The sequence below is a fragment of the Triplophysa rosa genome, linkage group LG12 (genome assembly GCF_024868665.1).
Source record: "Triplophysa rosa linkage group LG12, Trosa_1v2, whole genome shotgun sequence".
In the NCBI taxonomy this organism is placed as follows: domain Eukaryota; kingdom Metazoa; phylum Chordata; class Actinopteri; order Cypriniformes; family Nemacheilidae; genus Triplophysa; species Triplophysa rosa.
In genome coordinates this window covers 23,135,626-23,159,259 of record NC_079901.1, presented here as the reverse complement: position 1 = coordinate 23,159,259, position 23,634 = coordinate 23,135,626, and the positions used below count along the sequence as shown (strand labels likewise).

The following is a 23,634-nucleotide window of genomic DNA, read 5'->3' as shown; positions in this document are numbered from 1 at the left end:
CAAATGTCTCCCTTAGAGTTTCAGGAGAGATCTCAATGACACAAACTAAGCTTGGATTTGAGTCAATATAACTGAAGAACTCAATATTATGAACTCAAACATTTGTCATCAAATTGACCAAATCAGCAAAGCAGACCAAAGTTTTAAGAACGGAGCAAAACATATGCAGGACATTTCAGCAGACGCAAACAACAATAAAAAATACACCACAGCACACGCCAAGTTTGTGCCAGCGGCCCACTTTTTACGAAAAGGCATCTCGGACCCCCACTGAGCACACTGAAGGCCAGAGTCTATCAGCTCTCATCTGCTGGTATAAATTCACCTGTTGCCCTTCGATGCTTCGCCTGCGCTGTGATAAACAGAGACGGTTCGGCGCAGGAGTAAGATAACATCAAGCATTCCCGGCACTGCGCCCTAGACAGAACTTCTGCTTTGATTAATGACCTCTGGTAAAAGCTCATCTAAAACAGTTTTGTTTAAAAACTTCCGTATGGAGCCAATGATAATTTAGATATAGGACCGCTAACATCTCTTAATATGACAGTGCCTGTGCGCGGCAGAAAGAATGAGGCTGCGGCTTTGGATCTCAGAGGCATTGAGGCCTGCTGCATCGCTGTTGCACTCATCAGATTATTGCAAAGGGCTGAGGCGTGTTATTGATATATGGGGGTATAATTGACGGTGTCAGTTCCCCAGAAGAACTCATAACAATGGCTTTATCGTACTATCTCCGGCTGGCTTTCCGCCTTTCTATCGGGTTCCATACAAGTTAAGAGCATTTGATGCATGATGTCGATTAACACCGTGATTTAGAACCTCTGTGTCTATAAAAAATTCATAGTTGTTATAGTTATAAAGTATAAAATATAGTTATAAAAAATTATTACACTATACACAGTATACTATATACAGTTATTTCTGTAAAGCTCTTTAAAGAATTATTTGTGTAATAATTATTCTGTAAAGTGGAAATACTTTTCTAGCTGGATGAACTGCATGTGCATTATTGGCATCACTAATTTAATATTTATTGCCTGCCTTGTATTTAAGTGTCTTACTGCATCCAGAGAAACAAGTACAAATTATTTTTTTTAGTAATCAACGTAAGACCTTAACATGTATATCGACCAGAAACATTCTTCAAAGTCACGGGCAAGTTAATATTTTCCTTAAGGTTTTCCAACATAATTCATCGTGACCAATTGCATCGGCTCGAAAGCACGTGGCAATATAATGCATTCACTGTATCGACCCCATTACCCAAGTGTTTCCTTCTTCGCTATAGTTATGAGCTGATACAAAGCCCTAAAACGTCCGCCACTCAAAATTCATGAGGTTGACCTACACAGGTCACATTTTAGCATTAATAATGAAGTTATAGAGAAGGACCTTTGCTGAGAGGAGAGAGAGATGTCAAATTAATAACTACTGATGTTATTTTTTCCGATTCTTTTATTTTGACAGGAAAGTAATTTCCTGCCTTCCTCATTTTGGCGTAGGGTCCCACTTAATCTTAATTTGTTTGGGAGAAATGGGAAGACAAGCATGGCGGAGCGGAGAGACTGGAGCCGAGATGACTCAATTGCCTTCGGCTCGATGGCTAAGCTGATTCCAACCAAACCTTCTCCACAGATCTCCTCCAGAACAGCCTGCATGCTACACACTCTGTGTGATGTTCCGAATCGTAAAACTGACCTACGTTTTATACTTTTTTCAATTTAATTCATAACTGGTTCATTGTTGACATGTCTACTTTTATTTCAAACCTCTTATTCATCGACTTGCTCATTCATTCATTCTACAAGCTGTCTCATCTCCATGTATCTTACTCACTCTCTCTCCTCTTTTTCCTGGCTCATGCGCTCTCTCAGCTCCTCCAGTTTGCTCTCCATGTCTTTGGTTTGTTTATCCAACTGCACCTTTTCCATACGGAGTTCCCGAAGGTTCCTGAGGAAAAATGCAAAAACCTGAATCAGATACTTTGATACACTACATGGCCAAATGCATCTGGACACCTCAAAGTCAAATCATGTCACAGCAGCTTGTTGAACATTTCTTTTAGGCGTACAATTTTGAGCAATGGGTTCCAGTTCCAATTCATCACAAAGGTTCTTTCGTACCACAAGTGCATTGTCATGCTAGAACAGAAAATGTTCACCCTAATCTAATATAAAAATGTTTGTCAAAGGATTGATTAAGCTTGATTTTATGCACTTGTAACTTGTAAGGCTACGCTTAATTTTCTATAAAGGATACAGCCGGACTAGCCAAAACCATAAATTATAAGGCAGATGTTTACATAGTTTTGGCCATGCAGTGTACCATTCTCAATGATTCAAAAGTGCAAGAACACTATTTTAATACACTATAAGAAATAAATCGGATTAATTGCCAATGGTTTTATTTGCATTACATTAGACAGAACGTTCTGACCATTTGGAGTTCCTACATTTGCAAAGACTACGTCTCACATGATAATAATGAGTCAAATCTGGACTGTGAAAATAAACCGAAGGGAAGTGAGCGACTGTGCAAACCTGACATTTAACTTCATTGACTTCGGCTTGCTGGGAAGAATCACAAAGTTGTTTAAATTCATGGTGCTCTCGGATCGGACTGTAAGCTTCACAGGCTGTAATTTCCACCCAAGTGTCCTGAGAAAATAGAGTTGTGAGTGACACGCACACAAACACACACACACACACACACACAGTATACACAGCAGGACACATGCAACTGACTTTTCATCTACACTAGATGCAGGGCAATGAAGTCAACATCAGGCAAATAAATAGTGCACACGAAATAGAGTGAATATAACTTTTTCAGGTCTTATAATGACTAAATGACTAAATGTTTTATCTCTTGCACATTTAGTGCCATATAGTATGTCTCATTGATGCACCTTCTGTAATTACCTTGTAATGTATTCATAGACATTTGCACTGAACTCGTCTCAATTCACTATGCATAACCTTGCAACCCATAAAAAATATTCATTGAATATAACGTTACACACACAGTATTTGCATTTCTAGTCAACGTTAGATGCTAACTGCATTTCACTTGGACTCTGAACAAACACAATAAACTTAAATCTATTTAAAATTACAGATAGAATAGAAACAGATAACTGAGAGAAAGCTTTTAAATATTTTTTGCTCTCGCTGTCAGTACATTTGGATGTTATCATTCCAGACTCCAAACAAACGTGCAGGGCTTTTATAATGAGCTATTTTGAAACGAAATAGAGATAAAAGCGTAAAATTAAAACATAATTAAGTTGCGATGCTGTTTAAAGATTTGTTGGGGTTTTAAAGTACCGAATTGCCACTTACTTCAACACGTTTCCCACCCGAAACAGCGCTTGGGGAAACTGTTTTGCTTGTAGCTATAGTAACGCGTCCTCTCGCGGTAACTGGTGTGTTGCTGTTGGAGACGAGAGTTTAACTCGGTCTCAGCCTCGGGTGCGCGGAGGTGATTGTGCGTTCGGATTACTTTTTATTATTCGTGACAACTTTCAAGAGTTTTAAAAACAACTAAAGAATATCAACTCTACAAATATACAATATAGATTTAATATGTATATACATATATTTGTATATACAAATAAATCCAAAAGCCAGATGAGGTTGTACAAAGTATTTTTAATAATAATACTATAGTACAGCCCCTATATACTTAACACTTTATAACATTTTTTGAATACTTCCAAAGAAGCTTTAAAAACCCAACAGTAGCTATAGACATAAAACAGTACTGGTAAAAAGAAAAAAATCTGAAAAAAAAGGAATAGACGTTTCATCGGACGCGCGCCTGACCCCCAGTATAACTTCCGGTTTGGGTTTGGCTAGTGTCTAATAATATAAAGATTATATTTAATTTATGTAAATATTAATTTGTAGTATTGTTTTACTGTATAATAGACCCATGTATTAAATAAACGATTTGTTGAATTTTGTTGAATGTTCATTTGATTAAATAAACAATTTGTTAATTGTAGTTCGGTCGCATTTAAACAAACCGTATGGTACATTGATATCTCGCGGTTGAGCTAGAGTCTAAATTCAAAGTATTGGAGAGACTTTAGCCAAGTTTGGTCAAATAACGGTTCTTCTCGGTTTCTTTTGATTGTTATTAGAAATAATCTACAGGCACTCTATTGTTTGTGAATGTGTACCGGAAGTTCAGTTGGGGGTCACAAAAGTGCGCATGCGCAGTAACATTTGTTTATGTTGTTCAGATAAAACCGTCATGGAATTATAAACTAAACTGTAGCCTATTGCATGCCATAAATGTTTCTAAATATATGTTTTTTTTGCCTAATGTACAGCAAGCCTATACATCCTATATAAGTGAATATCATAGTAAGTATACTGATGGTAGTTTACAGAGTGTTACACAGCACAAGATGCGAGTTCACTTTGTGTGAGGAGGTGTTGTTAAAAAGTTCACAGAAGAGAAATTGCAGAGTTTGGTGTTTTCTGTGTTTAGCGGCTCATGTCTGTGCTAATGAAATCCTGACGTACATGAAGTGTCCTGTGGTCTCCTGACACACAGGAGTGAGACCCGTGTTGCTCCTGTAATTATGGACAGCTTGATTTCCCTAATTAAAATCATTTTATCACTAAAATCACATTTCATGTGGATGTTTTGATTGCAGCCATAAGAACCTTCATTAAAGCGTCAGCGCCGTTTCAATTAGTCGACAAGAATTAGTCTGCTGCTTCTGTTTTCACAACCATTTCTGTGTTTTACATTAGATTTTACTTTGTTGTATGTCTCCTCGTGAATACATAAATGTAGTAATATATTATTATTCAAATTCAGCATCTTCGTGTTTGTTGTGTCAGCTTGCCCAGTGTTGTCAACATGGTACAGTGATGAATCAGACGGTAATACCATATTGTGATAAGGGATAATGTCAGTCATTTTCATTGTACCATTTCACACACTCTATTTTCTTGAGTAGTTCAATTTTATGTATAATCAATATAGTGGTCATTATAGCAAAGAACGTGAAGAGTGTACATAGTAATGAATGTGTCCGCTATATTGTAAGAGACACCCAGTCTGCATCTATCATAACAACACAGCCAGGATTCATCAGTATTCAGCTTGAGTTGAAACTTTCAGATCTCCACCTCTCCTGTTTCCCTGTCTCTCTCTGTACCCAGACTAAAGTGGGTAGGAAGGGGACCGTTGGCCTCCCTGTCTCCCCGAACCACAGATGAAAGCTGATTCTGTTCTCCCCATCTGACACAAGACTGACCCCGCATGAGAACAAAACACCCTATCGTATGCGAGACGCTTTTATCTTCTCATATATCGGAGGAAATCTTACAAAACATGCAAAGGTCATAATTCACACACAAAAAGTTTTTGCATAAAGAAATACTCTGTATAAAGAAAAGAATGCCTTGTTGGTCTTTGTGAGAATTCGCACATTCTCTAAACAAACTAATTTTCATGATGCATCCAGATGTTTGCATTTTTACTGTAACAGCAAAAATCTTTCTAATACAATAGCTTATTCTTTACTTTGGTCATAAATTAAAGGCAATTCAACAAGTACTACAAGAGCAACATTTTGACAGTGCCTCTGTTTTTGCCTTTTACAGAATCAAGCTACAAATTGGTTATTAGAAAACGTATTTTATAAAAATGTTTTATTTCTTTTTTTTCCGAAATGTGTAAATTATGGTGAGATTCCTCCTAACATCTATTAAAATCTCTCCCATCCCAGGACTTTGGCTCCAGCCACCAGCAAGACAGTGAGAGCAGAGACAGCATACAAATGAGCCGGACATCCCTATCAGCGAGAGAGAGAGAGACAGATTAAAAGCACAGAGGTCATGTGGTGTAACAGTGACAGATGAGGGGTAAAATATGCCGCATGTGTTGAAATGTCAGGCCTATTTAATCCATTATGGTGCTCGATCACAGCGGCTAATTCAAATGTCATTAGTTAACACTGGCTTTCATATCGGACGACTGAGTTTAAAATATTATGAAATCCTCCGAGCGCTGACCAGAGGGCGTTTAGCCATTTAAAATCATTACACTGACTTGGCAGAAACACACCGTCGTAACAATTCTTCCTATTTTTTTTATTTACGCAGGCATCATTCTGCAAATGTTACATCTCCTGAAAAAACAATGTTATTATTCTTTTAAAAAGAGCACAAGGCCGTGACACGGCCGGCTACGCTTAAACTACAGGCAACGCCTTCAAAGCACTGCATATTAAACATAACCATGATAAATAATCTTTAAAGAATCCATTTATCATTTCATTTACAGACACAAAAGTTAATCTGTGAGTTAGATGAACTGTTTCCATTCTTTAACAGAGGATTCTAGAGCTCTAAATGCTGAAAAACAAACCAGTTCAAGGTAAACAGGTACAGTACTCAAGCCTGGCCAAGCTAGGCTTTGGTTGGTTTAGCTTCTCCTCTCTAAAACCAGCAAAGACAACATTATGGACTGTTAATACTTGCAATACTTCATCTAGCTGGACCTATTAAAAAAGGCAATTATAATAAAATATGGAAAATTAATTTCTACACTTAGTTAGGAAGCATAGATACTGTATGTATACATAAATGCCACATTCGTCAGCTCCATTCGTTTCATTGACGTGTCCGCCATCTTGGAAGGGTCAACATTTCCAACCTGACCTCACAGGATTTCGTTATTATTTTACTGGGTGGCAAATTCGTATGAATTTCGCACATTGTGAATTGTACAAAAACGGAAGATTACTAGAAAAAAGCAATACTGAAGCCCCACCCCTAACCCCGCCCTTAAACCAAACGTCACTTCGCGAAAGCAAATCATACTAAAATGTATGAATGAGATCGTACGAATTCAAACAAATTAGCCAAAATTAGCCACCGCGTGAAATAGTTACGTTTTTGCCGTGAGATTGTGTTGACATTCCAGTTGCTGTTGTCAGTAAAATTCAATGAGTTTTCCAATGTGTCACGACATTGCACAGCATCTGGTTGTGAAACCCCTAAGATTGAAATGTCTGATAAAATAGAATAACCTTTCACGGGTAAGAATGTGTTCTGATAACATATTAATGATATTAATGCATAACTATGTTTGGTCGACTTATTGTAGTGTGTTCACAGACGCAGACCGTTCCAATATGGCGGATGGCTTACGTATAGCAGCCCATAGAAACAACTGCTAATGAGGCACCAATGTATGCCATATCTCTATGGTAGAGAGTAGTGAGGTCACTTGAGGTTTTGGAGCACAATGCTTATAAAGCAAAAGCACATACTGTACATGATGCTTTGGTGGCAACATGAAGGGTCATTTTGACATCTTGCTCAGCTTTTTCACACCCTTTGCAGCCACTATCACGCCGTCAGCAAGGAGACGTCAAAAACATCTGAGGGCAAAAATCAGATTGGCAGATGCGTCAATCTATGAACAGTCAGCGATTAACGCGATATAAGGACAAAAAACATGTAGTGTCGGCCCCTTCGCTTTGGGGATAAAAAGGGAATAAGTGACCTTTTCACTTGCAAAGCAGACACTCTTTTTGACAGCAGGATTTCCAAAACTCACCATTGTAAGTGAGAGCGAGAGAGAGAGAGAGCGATAGAGATGTATGGATTTAGAGAGATAAGCATGCTATGAGAGACTGACAATGGCAGAGTGAGAGATTATGTGGTGAAATCCGAAGCTGATGAAAATCAGACAAGCGTGAAGTTCCTCTGATCAGGACCTGGCAGCCCGCGGCCCGTTGGACTCCACAAGCCACAGGCCTGAGCCAAAGCAGACCCTGTGCAGACAGACCAGAGGGTGGATAATTACATCACAGCTCGGATCTTCAACGCTTTAATCCAGACTATATTAAAAGAACTTCCTCTCTTGGCCGACCTGGGAAGAGAAGCGGAGAGGAAATGTTGGAGTTGAATTGACCTTTCTTGATATACATCCTGATTCATGAGTGCATGTCATTTCAAAGAATAAAATGTTAATGTATTAAACGTTTAGCTTAGATTGAGAACTTTACACTCGGGTCGGCCTCTATTCTGTTATTGATCATTCACGATCCAGTCAATTCCCAATGGATGAAGCGAAGGGCATTATTCATTGTGAAAGACATCACAGAAGCCTAATGGGTTGCAAATGTTATCATATGTTGACTTGAAAAGTTAAAGGTGGGCAAAAGACAATGACTGGACAGAGAAAGATGCACATAGTATTACATCTTTAAATTAGAGTCTGCTAAAGGACTGACACAAAAACCTGACAAATCTGTCAAACTTTCATTGTCTTCCAAATGTGAGGGACGATACATGCCTTCACCACAGCCCCGGGACTGTGAGGACACATTTCTGCACTCCAGACAACGTCCACTTCAATCCGGTTTAATCTTTTTTTAGGGCGTGACCGAACGACTTCATTATGATGTTCATGAAAATTTATGATGGTCCTATTTTACCTCTGGCGAGTTTCAGGTGGCGCTTGGCATCTGAGGAAGTAAATCTCCAGCCAGCTTTTGATGAAAGCGTTCTGCCATGGCCTTTCTTCTGAACGCTCTCTTATGCTGCATATGATAATCAATAAAAACAAAACAATCTGACCATACTTAACCTTCCTTTCGCTCGCGCTTTCTGCCCGTTGAACCTGTTTCGGTTGCATATGGAGCATTTAGGTGACTGTGAAGAAAAATGCAACAGAACGCTGTTTTTATAGCCACACTGCCATCTAAAGTTTACTGTCAGAATTGTTTAAACCCCAGACGTCTTCAGATCTCTGGAAATCACTTTTTTCTGAATATTTAATGGCCGTTTTGGCAAGGTTTTGCTTTTTTTTTAACCAGAAACGATCACAAACATTGAGTCAGCTCCGCATTTATATGTCAGCAGAGATTAGCATACGGTTTGATCTTGAGGTCTTTTTGGCCAGCAGGGTGGTATCTCACCTGAGGTTTGAACACATCGAGTGTTTTTGAAGACGCCGTGAAGAGATAAGTGCGACGGCCTCTTTGCACTCCGGGCTGTCGTAGGACGATAAGACTTCCAATGCGACCAGCTGCGGTGGACATTTCCCCCAAACACCCCCGTGACACATTTTCATACCCACAGATGACACCGTTTAGCAGATGCTGATAGACTTTGAGGAAGATAGAATTGCTAAGACTGCCTCTGTGAAGGGTTGCCACGGTTTATAGTTATTGTAAAGGAGCATTTATATTCTTCAAAATATCTCCTCATGTTGAATAGAAGACAAATTAGGGGAACAACATAATTATGAGTAAATGAACACAAAATTGTCATTGTAATGCTAGTTAATGTTTTACCAATACTTTAAGACTGGCTTTGCTGAATTTCCCCTCCTACTGAAGTTTCTATCAGACTTTTTATAGGGTGCAACAAACAACAGGTGTAAAACAGGTGGCATTGCTTCTGTTTCAAGTCCACTGTACACTTAACATTTATAGGATACAGTTTTACTCAAGATGCCGTTGGGAACGATCAAAGGTGAGAGTAAGTAATGTCCATTGCATGGTTAACCTCTAGAACGTAAATAAATAAAAAATGTATAACATTCAGATGTTAAAAAATAGACTACAAACCTAAAGTGAATCGGTTAGCAAATGTTCAACATATGCTACATCAAATTTGAGTTTGGGATCAAGAAATGGTTCTTATAGGAATTTGGCACCTTTAGTTCTTTGGGGAACCAAAAATGGTTATTTTATGGCATTGCTATGAAGAACCTTTTTGCACCTTTATGTTTTATTAAAAAAAGGTGTAGTTCACCCAAATATGAAAACTCTGTCATCACTTGCTCACCCTCATGTTGTTCCAAACCTGTATAAATTGCTTTGTTTTCCTGAACACAAAGGAAGATATTTGGAGGAATGTCAGTATCCAAACAGATCTCATCCTCCATTGACTCCCAGTATTTTTCCCTACTATGGCAGTAAATGGGGATGAGATCTGTTTGGTTACTAACATTCTTCCAAATATCTTCCTTTGAGTTTAGCAGAAAATAAGAAATGTATAGATGTTTGGGACAACATGGGGGTGAGCAAGTTGTGACAGAATTTTCTTTTTTGGATGAACTATTCCTATTTTAGAGGTTGTATCTCAACAGTCTCTGATGAACCGGTAAGTTATGCTGATTCTATAAGGTAACATGTTTCACAATGGATGTTTTAAATCATGTTGAAGTGCCCCTCGAATAAAAACCTATAATACACACCAACTAGCATCCAAGCGCCGCGATCATTATTCCAAGTAAATAGCTTACAATATTTATAATGTGTAATAAAACTTTGGCTATTCAATGCATCATTGTAATCTTCTTAGGATAATCTTTTAATTCCCTCATTATGAATTACGGCGGAGTCTTACCTCCAGAGTGAGCCATTGGAAACATTAGTTTAGCCCCGCTTTGATGTGTTACTGAGATTTAATTAGCAAAGTAGGCATGAGTCAATCCCCTCCACACCCCCCAAACACACACACTAGACAAATAACAAACCCCAAAACACTTTGCGTGACATTCAATACTCCCACCAACCTGAAGAGAGTCACTTGTAGTTTTTAATTATTATATAAAATCATCTCTGAAGAAAAGTTTGAGTAGCTTGTTCCACCTCCATTTCTATCCCAGCGGTATTTTCTCTTTAACACCCAGGTTGAACTTTAGCTGATACATTTTTAATTTCATGCCCGAACACACAAAAGGCCAAAACATGATCTGATTAACAAGGACAAGTGCATTGTCATCGTTATCTCTCTTTTTCTCCTCTTCCTAATTTTGGATATCATATGAGAGCGAACTCTCTATTTCTGTTTTTGTATATTTAGATAAATGATTAAAAACCACTTTAAGTTGCACTATACATCACACTTTATTTTATTTTATTTTATTTTATTACTATAATTATCTTTCTTTTCGTTTGTTTAAATACATGCACTATTTGTATGCAGCCCAGCTGCAAATACTTTGGCAACACGAATGTACATTTTGTCATGCCAATAAAGCACGCTTAAATTGAAAATTTGAAAGAGAGAGAGAGGGAGGGAGAGAGAGAGAGCTCAGTGACCACAGTCTAGCCACAGAAAGCGATGGGAAGGCAAAGTCAAACATGACTTTAAAAAGAAGTAAAAGCATTGAGACAATCTTACTGTGACACTGATGAGGTTAAAGGTTGAGACTCTTTCTTCTTCATTGATGTAACTTACAAGAGAAGGACTTTAAACATCTCTCAAGCCTTCTTTCACATGTACCTAAACTGTCTGAGAGACATCATGAAGATGTTTGTGAAAGAAGAAATTCATGGAGCAAAAACCCGCCACTGACTTCCAGACTTCCATACGCACTCCTTCAGTATTTGTCTTGATATGAATGTTATTCTGTATTAAAATAATAGTTCACCCAAACATAATAACTCTGTCATCTTTTATTCATGCTCATGTGATTCAAAACCTTTATTATTTTTCATCAGTAGAACACAAAAGAGCATTTTAAGAAATGCCTCAGTGGTTTTGTGTTCGTTCAATGTAAGTCAATGGGGGTCAGTGTTGTTTGGTTGTCAACATTCTTAAAAATATCTTCTTTTGTGTTCAGCAGAAGAAAGAAAGTCATACAGGTTTGGAATGGAACATAATGAAGGTTTTTTCATTTCTGGATGAACTATGCCTTTAAGTATAAAAGAAATAAGATAATATTAAACAAACAACATGATTTATATTGACTAGTATTACTTTTCTGGGCATTATTATCTATATTCATGCGTTTTATTTTCATCACTCTTTCGTGTGTTGATGTTTTGATGCTTTGGCAATATTATACAAAAAAGCCAATAAAGTACTTTGAAATTGAAATTGGGCGGGGGAGAGAAGTAGAAACAAAAAACCATCAGACAGGAAAATATTAGATGTGCAATGTGAGGGTTGTCTGGAACCACCAAACGTCAATCAGTTCATGCATTTTTGCTGAAAAAACTAAAACAGTTCTGAACAAAGAAAAGAACAGTTCTCCTTTCCAAACCAGAGTGTGAAAGCGACCGAAACCACTCTCAATTTAAAATGAGACAACTTGCTAGCAGCACCCTATTTGTGTGAGAGTTCATTATTTGAGCTGGGTGTCTCTTCTGTTGCTCTCCAGGGGCTCCGACCGCAGCGGCGACCAGAGGACAGATGGAACGTTCTGTATGCATAACCCCTCTCATGCTCCTCTGCCCTGCACCCGCAGAAATTGGACAAGGCGAGATATTAGAACTGAAGTTATATCTGTGGACGTGGCTGGGGGGCTGCGTTGTCACACTGCATTCTGGGTATTTTTCTGGCTGAGGGGGTGAAAGCTATAGCTCTCCTGAATGATTTAGCTCACAGAAATGACACAGCACCCACGGAGTAATATCATGGCACTAATGCCTCTCACTCTCATGTCATCCGGATGGAAAATGTAGTCTGCTTCGCTCTGTCCGCTGGAATGAACCATACAAACTGAACTGCATAATGCATAATGTTGATCCTTAACATTGGAACGTAGTTTTGTCCCAGGTTATGTTTCTAAACTGAACATCGCGATCGTTCTCATTCAGTCCAATTTAGGGATCAAAGTGTGTCATCCCCAATGTGTACCAATGTGTAGATCCGCTTTAACTAGATGATGAAAAACTGGTTATTCATAAATCGATGACCTTGAAGATGACTGCATCTTATGAGCACACACACACACACGCACACACAATCTATCAATCTCAGTTCAGGATTGGTGGACATAATCATCTGTCACTGTCGTAATGGCCTCTCCCTCACGTCAAGATGATGAAACTGCCCGTAGAGGAGGGCTAGCTGAGGAAAATGTGTGTGTGCCTCCATTCACCTCCTCATTAACCTCAGTGAAGGTCTGATGGACAGCTGTCGAGATGAGCGGCTCGCTGGAATCTGTCAGAAGAAGAAGGGAGGGGTGGGAGAGAGAGAGAGAGAGAGAGAGAGAGAGAGATAGCAGATGAAATCAGTCAAAGAAAGATTGGATACGCAAGACAGGGCTTTCCGACACGCGGCTTTACGTCATTAGTGTCACGGAAAGATGTAGATAAAAAAAAGTTCAGGTCACCACAAATGACTGAGCCCAGAAGAATAATTTGTTGCTCTTTCATAGCTCAGAAGATTTAATGGACTCTTCAGACATGTTACATGAAGTATCAGCGAGTGTTGACCTCAAAAGGAAAAAATACTAAATTAAATTTCTCACAAGGAGAAGATTTTTTGACTTTTTTTTTTGACTTTGTTAGATTTACAAATCATCTGATCTCATTGACATGTTTACTAAATTAGGAAGCACATAACAAATGGAAAACTGTTACCATGCTGCAGAAGAGATAAAATGGTTCATATCAGATAGTTTGATCTTGAACGGACTTGATGGGATAGCTTCACGTTAATATTTAAATCTTTCATTTTCATTACACACCATGGCAAATCACAGAGTTTGAGACATTTTGAGATGCTAATCTTAACCAGGAGAAACAAAAAAAGAATGGTTGATCAATGTCAGAGTTGGTTTAACCACAACTGAGATATTAGTCTGTGATTTTTCATTTTTCCCATAAATTCTGTTCATGATGAGTGTTTTGCATGTATGTGATCTAACTTGTAATCAGTCCAAAGGGTCTGACAGTGAATCGTGAAGTGGGCACATGTGGCCATGGTGGGCTAAGAGCCTGGTCACTCTGGTGGTCATGAGAGTCAGGAACAGGGTGATCAGAGGCGAGAAATCACATCATTAGGAGCATATTCCATTCTGATCGAGAGAGAGATGGATGAGAGTAAGAGAGAGAGAGAGAGAGAGAGAGAGAGAGAGAGAGAGAGAGAGAGAGAGAGAGAGATGGATGAGAGTGAGCCAGAGAGAGAGAGAGCCAGAGCAGTCAGTCAGCTGAACAGATGAGACTGTAATGAGCTTGTCTCTTTGTTCTGCACGCAGGGTTCAGATGTACTACTGCACAACACACACACACACACGTGCACACACACGCGCGCACGCGCGCACACACACACAGACACACACACGCGCACACACAAGCGCACACACACACACACGTGCACACACACACACACGCGCACACACACACGCACACGCACACACGTGCACACGCGCACACACACACACACGCGCGCACACACGCACACACACACACATGCACACACGCACGCGCACGCACACACACACACACACACACACACGCTTGCATACATTATGACTGACAGTAAGAGTGTGAGGGCAGTAAGACAAACACTTCTGTACATGAAGAGATTCTTTGTTTGTGAAACTTTGAGTTATGAAAGATGAAGAATGCATGTGCAAGCGAGCGAGAGAGAAAGAGACAGAGAGAAAGGGGGGGAGAGAGTCTCTGTTCCAATTCACACATTTTACAATCGCATGCACGTTAGTATAAGTATGTCTCAAATTGTAGTACTTCCAAAAAAGTTTGTCATTTTTGCACATCTACTTTCCTGAACAATTTGCTATTTATGTTGCTAATCGGACATTTTATTTTCTCAGGTTGCTATGGATCCTTTTCTTATCCCACTGGCTGATGTTTTCTCATGTTTTAAGTATAAAAGCACATACCATAAGATTAAATGTTTCATGTCATTTTTCTTCTTGAATAAATCTATCTTGATTTAGGAATTATTTGATATTTGTACTGGAAAACAGCCCGTTGTCTCTTAAGCACTATTAAGCACTGTGTTCTCTTTGAGTGTTTTTTGTTCTCATTTGCCTGTAAAGGCCAACCCTTCATTCCTGAGCCATTCATCTGTCTTTTCCTACATTGAGTCATGTAGAGACACTTCTGACACCTCTTCCCATCTGCGCCCGTGCACAAAAGCCTCCTGACCGAGCTCCCTTAGAATCCATTTGCTCTCTGCCTGTTTATCTCCCGATCATCGACTATTCGCAGGGAAACCCCACGCTTATCCGAACAAAGAAACGGACAAAAAATATGCACTTTTGAAAGAAGTACACTTAAGCGTCTCTCCGTAGACCGGCAGCTTAACAGTACAGTAGCGTATCCTTAAATTTTACAAGAAGCCCATCGATCCTATCCTGTAAAAATAATAAGTGATGTTCTTGAACTTTTGGCTCTTCGCATATTTACATTTTTTCTATGTCATGTATAGTGTCAACCATCCAACCGACTGTTGCACACAAAAAGGCTTCTGCTTATTTTCAGTGTTTTCTCATAGTCCACTTCTTACATTTGCATCAACAATTTCAGGATGGAAAAAAGCCCCCCAAAGTAGTTTAAGACGTTAGAAAGCCCCTTCGTATATATGTGGGTGGTTCTTGTCCAAATAAGCTGCAATGTAGGGCAGACTTTATCAACAGCTGCCTGAGAGAAATGGATTTCAGCCACCCACTCACCAATAAAGTTCAGTCTCACCCTTAATTGGTACAAATTTGAGCAGGCCACTTTATGAATGCCACGATGATAACTACATTTAGCAACAGCAGAGCGGAAAAGGTTACATTTACTGGCAATCACAACAGCTAAAACACAGAATCAGTAAACCATTGCTAATGACCATCTCTCTAATGAATACCTGCGAGTGTTCACCACATTCATTTACATAAAGAGAGGTAAGGACAACTTTAATGGTGCGATCATATTATCTTTACATTCACTATAAGCTGCATTCTCTCGGAGGTAACAGAACTGTTGACCTTTAAACCACCTCTATGAATTTACACAATTACACCTAATTTACACAAAGAACCCAATTAACTTTCTTACAGCTCTGGTATTAGGGGTTTATATGCGTTGATGCGGCATAGATCACACATCAGTGGAACGCCTCCAGAATTTCACTCTCTGAAATAAAACAACACAAGGTGAATAAATTATGACAGAAGTTTCACAATTACATTTAAGTACTTTCGGTTCATTCTATGCTATTTCATTTTCTATTTTTTTTTTATTTTTAATCTAAAATACTTGTCTTGTTATGTTGGTGTCACACACCAAGGGTCTGAGGCAAATGGAATTTCAATCCTCTGTGTGTAGCAGTATATATACATATATATATATATGTATATATATTTATATTTATGTATATAGCAGAATTGACAATAAAGCTTGACTTGACCTAGCTATTGTATGTGCTTTACTGTAAACATTTATTTTTAATAGTAAATCACTTGTTAGATCCATGTCCCAAAGCAGACTAAAGTCAGGGTGTGCGATTTGGTCTGTCGGCTGATATGAAACACAAGATGATGATTCTAAAGTCTGCTTTCCAGAGAAATGACATTAAAACAACATCAGCACCACGGACAGCGACAACCCCCAGCAAAACTCTGACACTGAATCTCACCCAACACCATCTTCAACTGAACTTCATATACTTCCATCTTACGTTTAAAACTTGTAAATAAACACCGTTACTAGGCACACTTTAGAATAATAAATGTGTTTGACCCTATTTCCCAGCATATTTCCCCAACAGGCTTCTAAACTGTATACAGACACACAGTCTATTGTGTATACTGTACATATATACAATTTATTGCAAAAACATTTTAATAGAGGCATAAATATTCATTAGATTGCATAATTTAGATTACACGTGCATCAAGGATTCCAAATTAATGCTAGGTTTTTAAAGAGAATGCTAAGGTCAGCAATATTTAAGATCAGAGATATTAAAGCATAACCACCCTCCAAAAACTAACCATGTGCTTTCTATTATAGCTGTGTGCAAATGAGAAAAACACGATAAGAAAATATTATCGTGCTTCTTTCGTTCAACCATGTACAAGTACAAGTTTCTGCTTTAAGTGTGTGTGGCAATCCGTGTACATCTCAGCCGCCTCATCTTTGCACTTCTGATATGAACAGAAATTCAGTTAAGGTATTTTCCCTTAGCTTCACACCAGATAAAATTGCTTAGTAATAAAGAACAACAGCATCTTATGTCCGTGTGCTGTGAGGAGGACGCACAGGATACGAGCATTAAAACTTCATCTTTGATGCCTGCTTAATGTTTTGACAGTGCGGAGGATTGCTAAAGACCTGCCTAACATTTCATAATATTTCAGGACATTACATTTTATTGCATTACTTCCCAAAATAAACCATTTCTGTAAAGGGTGTCTGGGGAGACCAGCAAAGTTCGAATCAATGGAAACAAAGTTTGTTTTATGACATTAGTCCATTTCTGTTGACTTAGTGGACATATTTATGCTTGTGCATGAAATATTAATTTTTATACTCATTTAAAACCTACAGCCGTCCTATTCAAGGATAACAGACTGAGTGACAAAATAACAGTGCTCTCTTGTAAAGAACAGAAGGGGAACTGCACTGCTTGTTTAACTCAATTTGAAATGCTAATACGAGCCCAAGCTCACAGGCACAACACTCAAACGTTTGCTTCAGGCGGTGGATGCTTTTGTATTTAGCCGTAAGCTGTATGCAACACATATATTATACGCCATGGATAAAATTAATTGAGAATTTGGGGTCCAAATCCTTTGCGCAGGATGAATTTGAATTTCAGATGAGTGCCGTGCGTTTTCTCCTTTTGAGCATGTTGTATAGGCAGTGTGAGGAGTGAGCGAGATTTTTCCAACATTCTTTCCAACATGCACTGATGTCCTTTCTGCAGATTAGTTCAGGTGAAACCGTAGTACCCAACACCTCATATTAACAGTGTTAAAACAGGATCAAATAGTGAGAAAAGTATAGTAATGAGACATGCCTCGTAATGTATAGGAGGAAATATGAATCTTGAAGAACTCTAAAGAAAGCTCATCAGGGGGTGCATTCACAAAACATTCTTAAGAAGAAAATTCTTCTTAACTGCCAAATTTTTTCTTATTCTAATTCTAATTTAAGAGTGTTTTTATTCCAGAAAAAAACTTCTTTAGACCGTTCTTAAATTGGTTTCTCGAGATTGATTTCCAAAGCATGTGTCATTATATTCTTATGAAAAAATGAAGATGTTTTTAAGAAATTATTTGAAAACTTCTTAAGAAGGAACATTCTTATGAGCTTCCTATTTATCTTAAAATCAATCGTATATTTTGCCTTAAGAACAGTTTTGTGAATCCGGCCCCAGAACTTTACAACTGTAAAGGTCTTTGCACATACAGTCCGAAATTTTCGTATGCGTTTTTTCGTATTTGTCTCTCGGTTGTACGGTGTCTCTGAATTGTTATAAAAGGCCACTCAAAATGCTTGATACGGATGAGAAAACGCAGAAAATCGAACCCGGTCCGAATTTTTTTATGACGGACGAAAATATCGGAGGCAGTGTGTAAATGTGATTGACACAACGTGAGGTCGTATTTATTTTTTAAAGTGCGGAAATTTCGGACGCAAATTTCGGACTCCATGTGCAATGGCTAAAGACTTACACTTTGTATGTTTAATAAATATCAGTAATAAATAAATGTCGAAATTTCGGTTACCAATAATAGTGAAGAATTTAAACATGTTTTACCACATTTGAACTAATTATGCAGAATTATTTTATCATCAGCACAGACAATACAAAAAAATCTTACTGTATGTTCCCGGGCACTGGTGATCATAGAACTTGTTTAAAATTAATATTTCCCCACAAAACCTTTTTTTGCTCAAAATATTAATTATATCCTCATACAAACATATAGTTTCACTTCAGAGAACATTTATTCGTGTCCTATAGATACTTTTTTATAATAGATGGATGCACCACTCAAAGACATTGGGAAGAGCTAATATATTAAACTAAACGTGACTAGGATGGCCTAAATAAATAAATTATGGGGTATTTTTAATTTTACAGTGATTTATTCCTTTAAATACCCTGGCTACCTTGAATGGTTTCTTGGGGCCGGTTGTTCAAAAGTAATCTGATTGGATTTCGACTACCGGATTGGATCAAATCTTAAAAATGGGTCGTTCAAAATCAAAAAAATGGATTGAGAATTTGATTAGATCACAAAATCCAATCTAGGTTTTGATCTGGATCAAATTGTCATTTTGTGTTGTTCAAATCTTTTAAGTAAGAATGGGATACCTTTGATCCAATGAAAAATCAGGATTTTACTGATCCCAGCAGAAGGGTGGTTTTCAGGAACAGAAAATGTAATAAAACTTAAAAAATGGACAAAAATACAACATTCATATCATGTAATATACACACAGAGAATTTATTTTTATTTTTCTCTTGATAACTTTGACTGTTAAAGTAAAAATTTGAAATATACCGTACATTAGTCTTCCTATTAAGCTTTTCAGTAGCCGACAGTAAAGAAAAACAGATTTTAGCAGGATAAAACAATCCCAATTTAAATTTAAAATGTTTTGTTTGTAAACATTAGTGATGAACCATTCAAAAGTAATTCTTTGTGGGTGAGTGCAAAGTCTCTTGGGTGAACACAATGCAATTTTTTCTGCTTAAAAACAAAAACATTGATATATATACTGTATATATTATTTGTTTCCCATCTCAGATTTTTTCCATCACCATGTCCGTTTAGGATTTCCGTAGAGCAATGGTAATCCAGATTTGGTAATCTGAAAAATGTGTATCTGGATCAGGGTGATCCAATCCAGTTTTGCTTTGAAAAACTGGCACAAAAGTAAATTGGATTATCTGATCCTGGATATCAAAACATGGGACTTCCAAATCCAGATAATTCTGATTCAACTTTTTGAACAATCGGCCCCTGGAGATTAAATGAAGATGAATTGGGCATTTTACCTGCACACTCTGTACTGATCACAGAGGGTCTCATCTTCTTGTTTGTCTACTAGGAGAAATATACAGCGAATTCTGTAAGAATAACATAAGGTACAAACAGTACTTTACTTAACACAAGATTCAATGCCCGAGAACCTTCAACCAACAGTGCAAAAACATGTTCACCAAATAAATCTCTTTTGGGTGATACGAAACCTTGTACCAGCATCCTGATCACCCCATTGGGTTCATTTGGCTCAAACCACTTCAATTAAGACAAGATTTGTGTCTAACCAAAGTCTTCTCGTTTCCACGGCGACTACCACCATCTCTCAGGACACCAGAAGCAACAGGTGCCCTCAGCATCTGGAAATCATACAGTAGCACATTGGAATATTTTAAGTCATTAATTGGCTTGAATGTCACTTTTCACTCGGATTCAAAAGTTCTCCAACTTTAATTGACTCTTCTGCCGGTGGGGAAACGGGCAGCATGCATAGTCGCAGACGTCTGTCCTCATGTCTCCTGTGGTTATTTAAACCCTCTGTGTCAGCCGAGAGATTAGACGAGTGTACGGAGCCATCAATAACAACATTTCTGTACTGTCTCCTGGGCCGGCACTGATGATGGAGCGAGCCGAACCGTTGCTTGGTAACGGATGGATGGTCTTATTCACATCAGAATCACCACTCTGATGAACTGTGCCCATTTTTTCCACCACCGGCTGGAACACGTCCAAAGCGCCAAACCAATTGCTTCCTGCACAGAGCCGAGCAGGAATAACTTATCTGCGTTGACTTTGGAAGCCCAATTTTTTATGTCTTCCTCTTCTACTTCGGAGGCCTTAAAACTTTTGCACCCCAAAATCCTGCTTACCGTTTCAAAAGGATAAAAGGGAAAAAAGGGAAATTTAGCATGAGCCCAAGTCATTAACTTCATCAAGACCCTGGCGCAAGTTATTGAGCCAGCTGCAAACTTAATATTTAATAAGGTTTCATTGAAATCTACTCTCAGACTTCATTCAGTCATATGCTCTGTTTAATGTGTGTCAATCAACGCCTAATGCTCACTTTATATAAACCAGCCATTCGGAAAACTACTAAACTAGTATGATATTACCATCACACCGGTACATTGGCAAAAATACTTGATAACGCCAAGAAAACAACATCAAGAAAAGTTGTCTACATTAGTCTAGACCAGTGCATCTCAATCTTTTTGAGTCCAAAACATATTATTATTATTAAAATGTAAATGCCTGTTTTATATTCAATCATTTTAAGTCATCTTGACACCCCTTTAAATGTTTGTTTAGGATCCCCAGAGGAGAAATACACTGCTTGGGAGGAGATGGTGTTTGTTCATTTTCCAGGGTTCAACGAAACAGAGGGCAGGTTGATATCACAGTATGCAGGGACACACATCATAGCATCTGTTTCGAACGGTCTGCCAAAAAACAACACCTGGACACACACTGAAAACAAACACACATGGAGAAGCCAAGAGGGATGTAAATCACTGTAAAATATTTTCAGAAGTTATTCAACTTTAAAAATTGCATATGTATGATCGCGTCTCAGAGACGATGTTCAGGTGAGCAATGTTTAAGAATGAAATCTCACATCGATGGATTGTATTTATTTAAGCTTTGGTAACAGACAGTCCTTTTATTGACTCTGAACATGAAACTAACGCATGACACTAGAACAGCCAGTCAATAAATATTTGATGTTTAATATATAGTTTCATGGAGAGGGATTTTGAGGCAACGAGATTTCGAAGTAGCCAAGCACAAAACTGGAAAATAGAAACCAAGCCAAGTCGATAAAATGTTCTGTGGCTTGTTTGGTTAGATCAAATACTCATGGATTTCTAAAAAAGCTTCTGGTTGGTGATCAACGTATGACTACACAACCTGTAATATTCAGCACAGTATCACAGAACACACAAACGTACTTTTTAAACAGTTAAAGGAGACATCAGATGAAAACCCCACTTTTTCTGTGTTTAAGTGCTATAGTCGGGTCCCCGGTGCATCTAGCAACCCAGAAAACGTGAAAAATAAGAACCCAGTAAGTTTGTTTTGGTGTGCCTTTCCTTGCAAGCATGTGAGAAATCGAGCCGTTCAGATTTCGCTCCGATTGTGACATCCAAACCGGATTTTATTATAATGTTACCGCCCCTTAATCTACACAGTTCCACCCACCGCGCTGCGCCATTGTTGTTTTCACAAGCGACAGCGGTGTACGTGACGCCGTGGCTAAAGTTCATGGACAACATTGTAGTCACTGCACAGAGTCCAAACCTAGGAAGAGACAGGAGTGGATTTATTTTATTTTTAGTGGAAATCCATCAGAAACCATAAGTAAAAACCTGCTTATTTGCGCGAATCACTTTAAGCCGGAGTGCTTTTTCAACCTGGGACAGTACAAGCAGGATTAGCTTCAAAGTTGTTCCTCAAGAGGGATCGAGACCGACTGAACGAGACAAAACTGCCGATGTAAGTAATATTCATCATCCGTCTGAACTGACGTACATGTACCGTATATATAGGAGGATAACGTTAGCATATGATAGCGAAGGGAGCTAAGTCAGTCACGGGCTAATAGAACATTCAAAGCCAGTGTTAAACGTACTGTATATAAGTGCAGATGGACACTTGGAGTTTAGCTGTATGAATGTTAATACATTATGTGCGTTAATATGTTCAGCTGCGGCAAGCTGTTTGTTTTGCTAATGAACAGGGGTGAACACTGGGGTTAGTTTCGTTTTAAACGTCTCAAATCATTCGTGCTTAGGCTGAAAAATCTGTCACAGCAAACTAGCTCTCACGTTGTGTGTGTAACGTTATAACTTGTCAATGACAAGCGCTAAAATCCATGTAATTCCGCTGAGATCTGCAGTGGATTCCGTGGATTTTAGGTAAGCATACACGCATACACATTAGGATGCGCTGTTTGCTGTGACTGATTTTTTTTGTCTCTGGACGAATGATTTGAGACGTTTAAGATGAAACTAACCACAGAGGAATTCAGGAAATATCATTTAGTTAAACCATTGCCATGGCAGTTACTACACGTGTGTTGTGTTGACACGCCGGACGGAAGGGGGTGGGGTGCGCTGTAACTCATTATCATTTAAAGAGACATGCACCAAAACGGGTTGCTGTGAGCATAGCTGTTTTTGACGAGGCAAGAAGGGTTTTGTTTACACAGCCATTGAGTGTTTTTAAGCAAAATATGTTCCAGACATTTCATGAAGACCCTAATAAATCATACCAACTTGTTGAAAGTGCTCGTCTGAGGAGACCTTTAAAAAAATCAATTTTTTTTAATAAATAACCTGTGCTGAAAGAAAGGCGTTTCACTGCAAAAAAAACGAGTGAATATGCTTAGATAAAATACTGTAAGCAAAATAACTTTGGAAAACATATTATTGCTTTTCAAAAATAGAAAGCTTATAACGGATTAAAATGATTCCCCCTTATTGCTGGAATGGATTTTAAATATGGTAAATTCACAGAGAAATATTAAAGTGTCAGTTCTTATTGTCACAGTTCGTATGAAACCTGTAAAGTTACTTGCATAAAATTGCCTGTCTGTTTCCTTTGCCGTCATTTCTCATGGACCTGATCTCCAGGGTGTCCTTGAGATCCTAAAAGTGTACTTTCTTCAATAGTTCTTTGGGGGGACGTCTTCTCTTACCCAACCACACTTTTTTAAGACTTCTAGACAGTCTGAAAATGATTTTACGAACCTAACTAGAGACAGTATAAGGGGGAGTCAAGTACAAGACCACTTGTACAAAAATGAATAGGCCCTCAGGTTGTCTCAAATCTGAATAATTTAGGAAGATACTTGGTAACCAAAGTAACAAAACAGATCTCATCCCCATTTACTGCCATAGT

General features: G+C 38.4%; 1 protein-coding gene across 2 annotated transcripts in view; it reads right to left on the bottom strand.

The window, feature by feature from the left end:
• Positions 1–3,406, bottom strand: part of zbbx (zinc finger, B-box domain containing) — a 30,909-nt gene extending 27,503 nt beyond the window's left edge. For both annotated transcript variants that reach the window (XM_057348718.1, XM_057348719.1), the window contains exons 1-3: positions 3,342–3,406; positions 2,541–2,657; positions 1,837–1,950 (exon numbers count right to left, since the gene is read on the bottom strand). In XM_057348718.1, coding sequence (XP_057204701.1) covers positions 1,837–1,950; positions 2,541–2,602 — 176 coding nt within the window. In that variant the 5' untranslated portion in view covers positions 2,603–2,657; positions 3,342–3,406. The remainder of the gene's footprint in view (positions 1–1,836; positions 1,951–2,540; positions 2,658–3,341) is intronic.
• Positions 3,407–23,634: the final 20,228 nt, after the last annotated feature.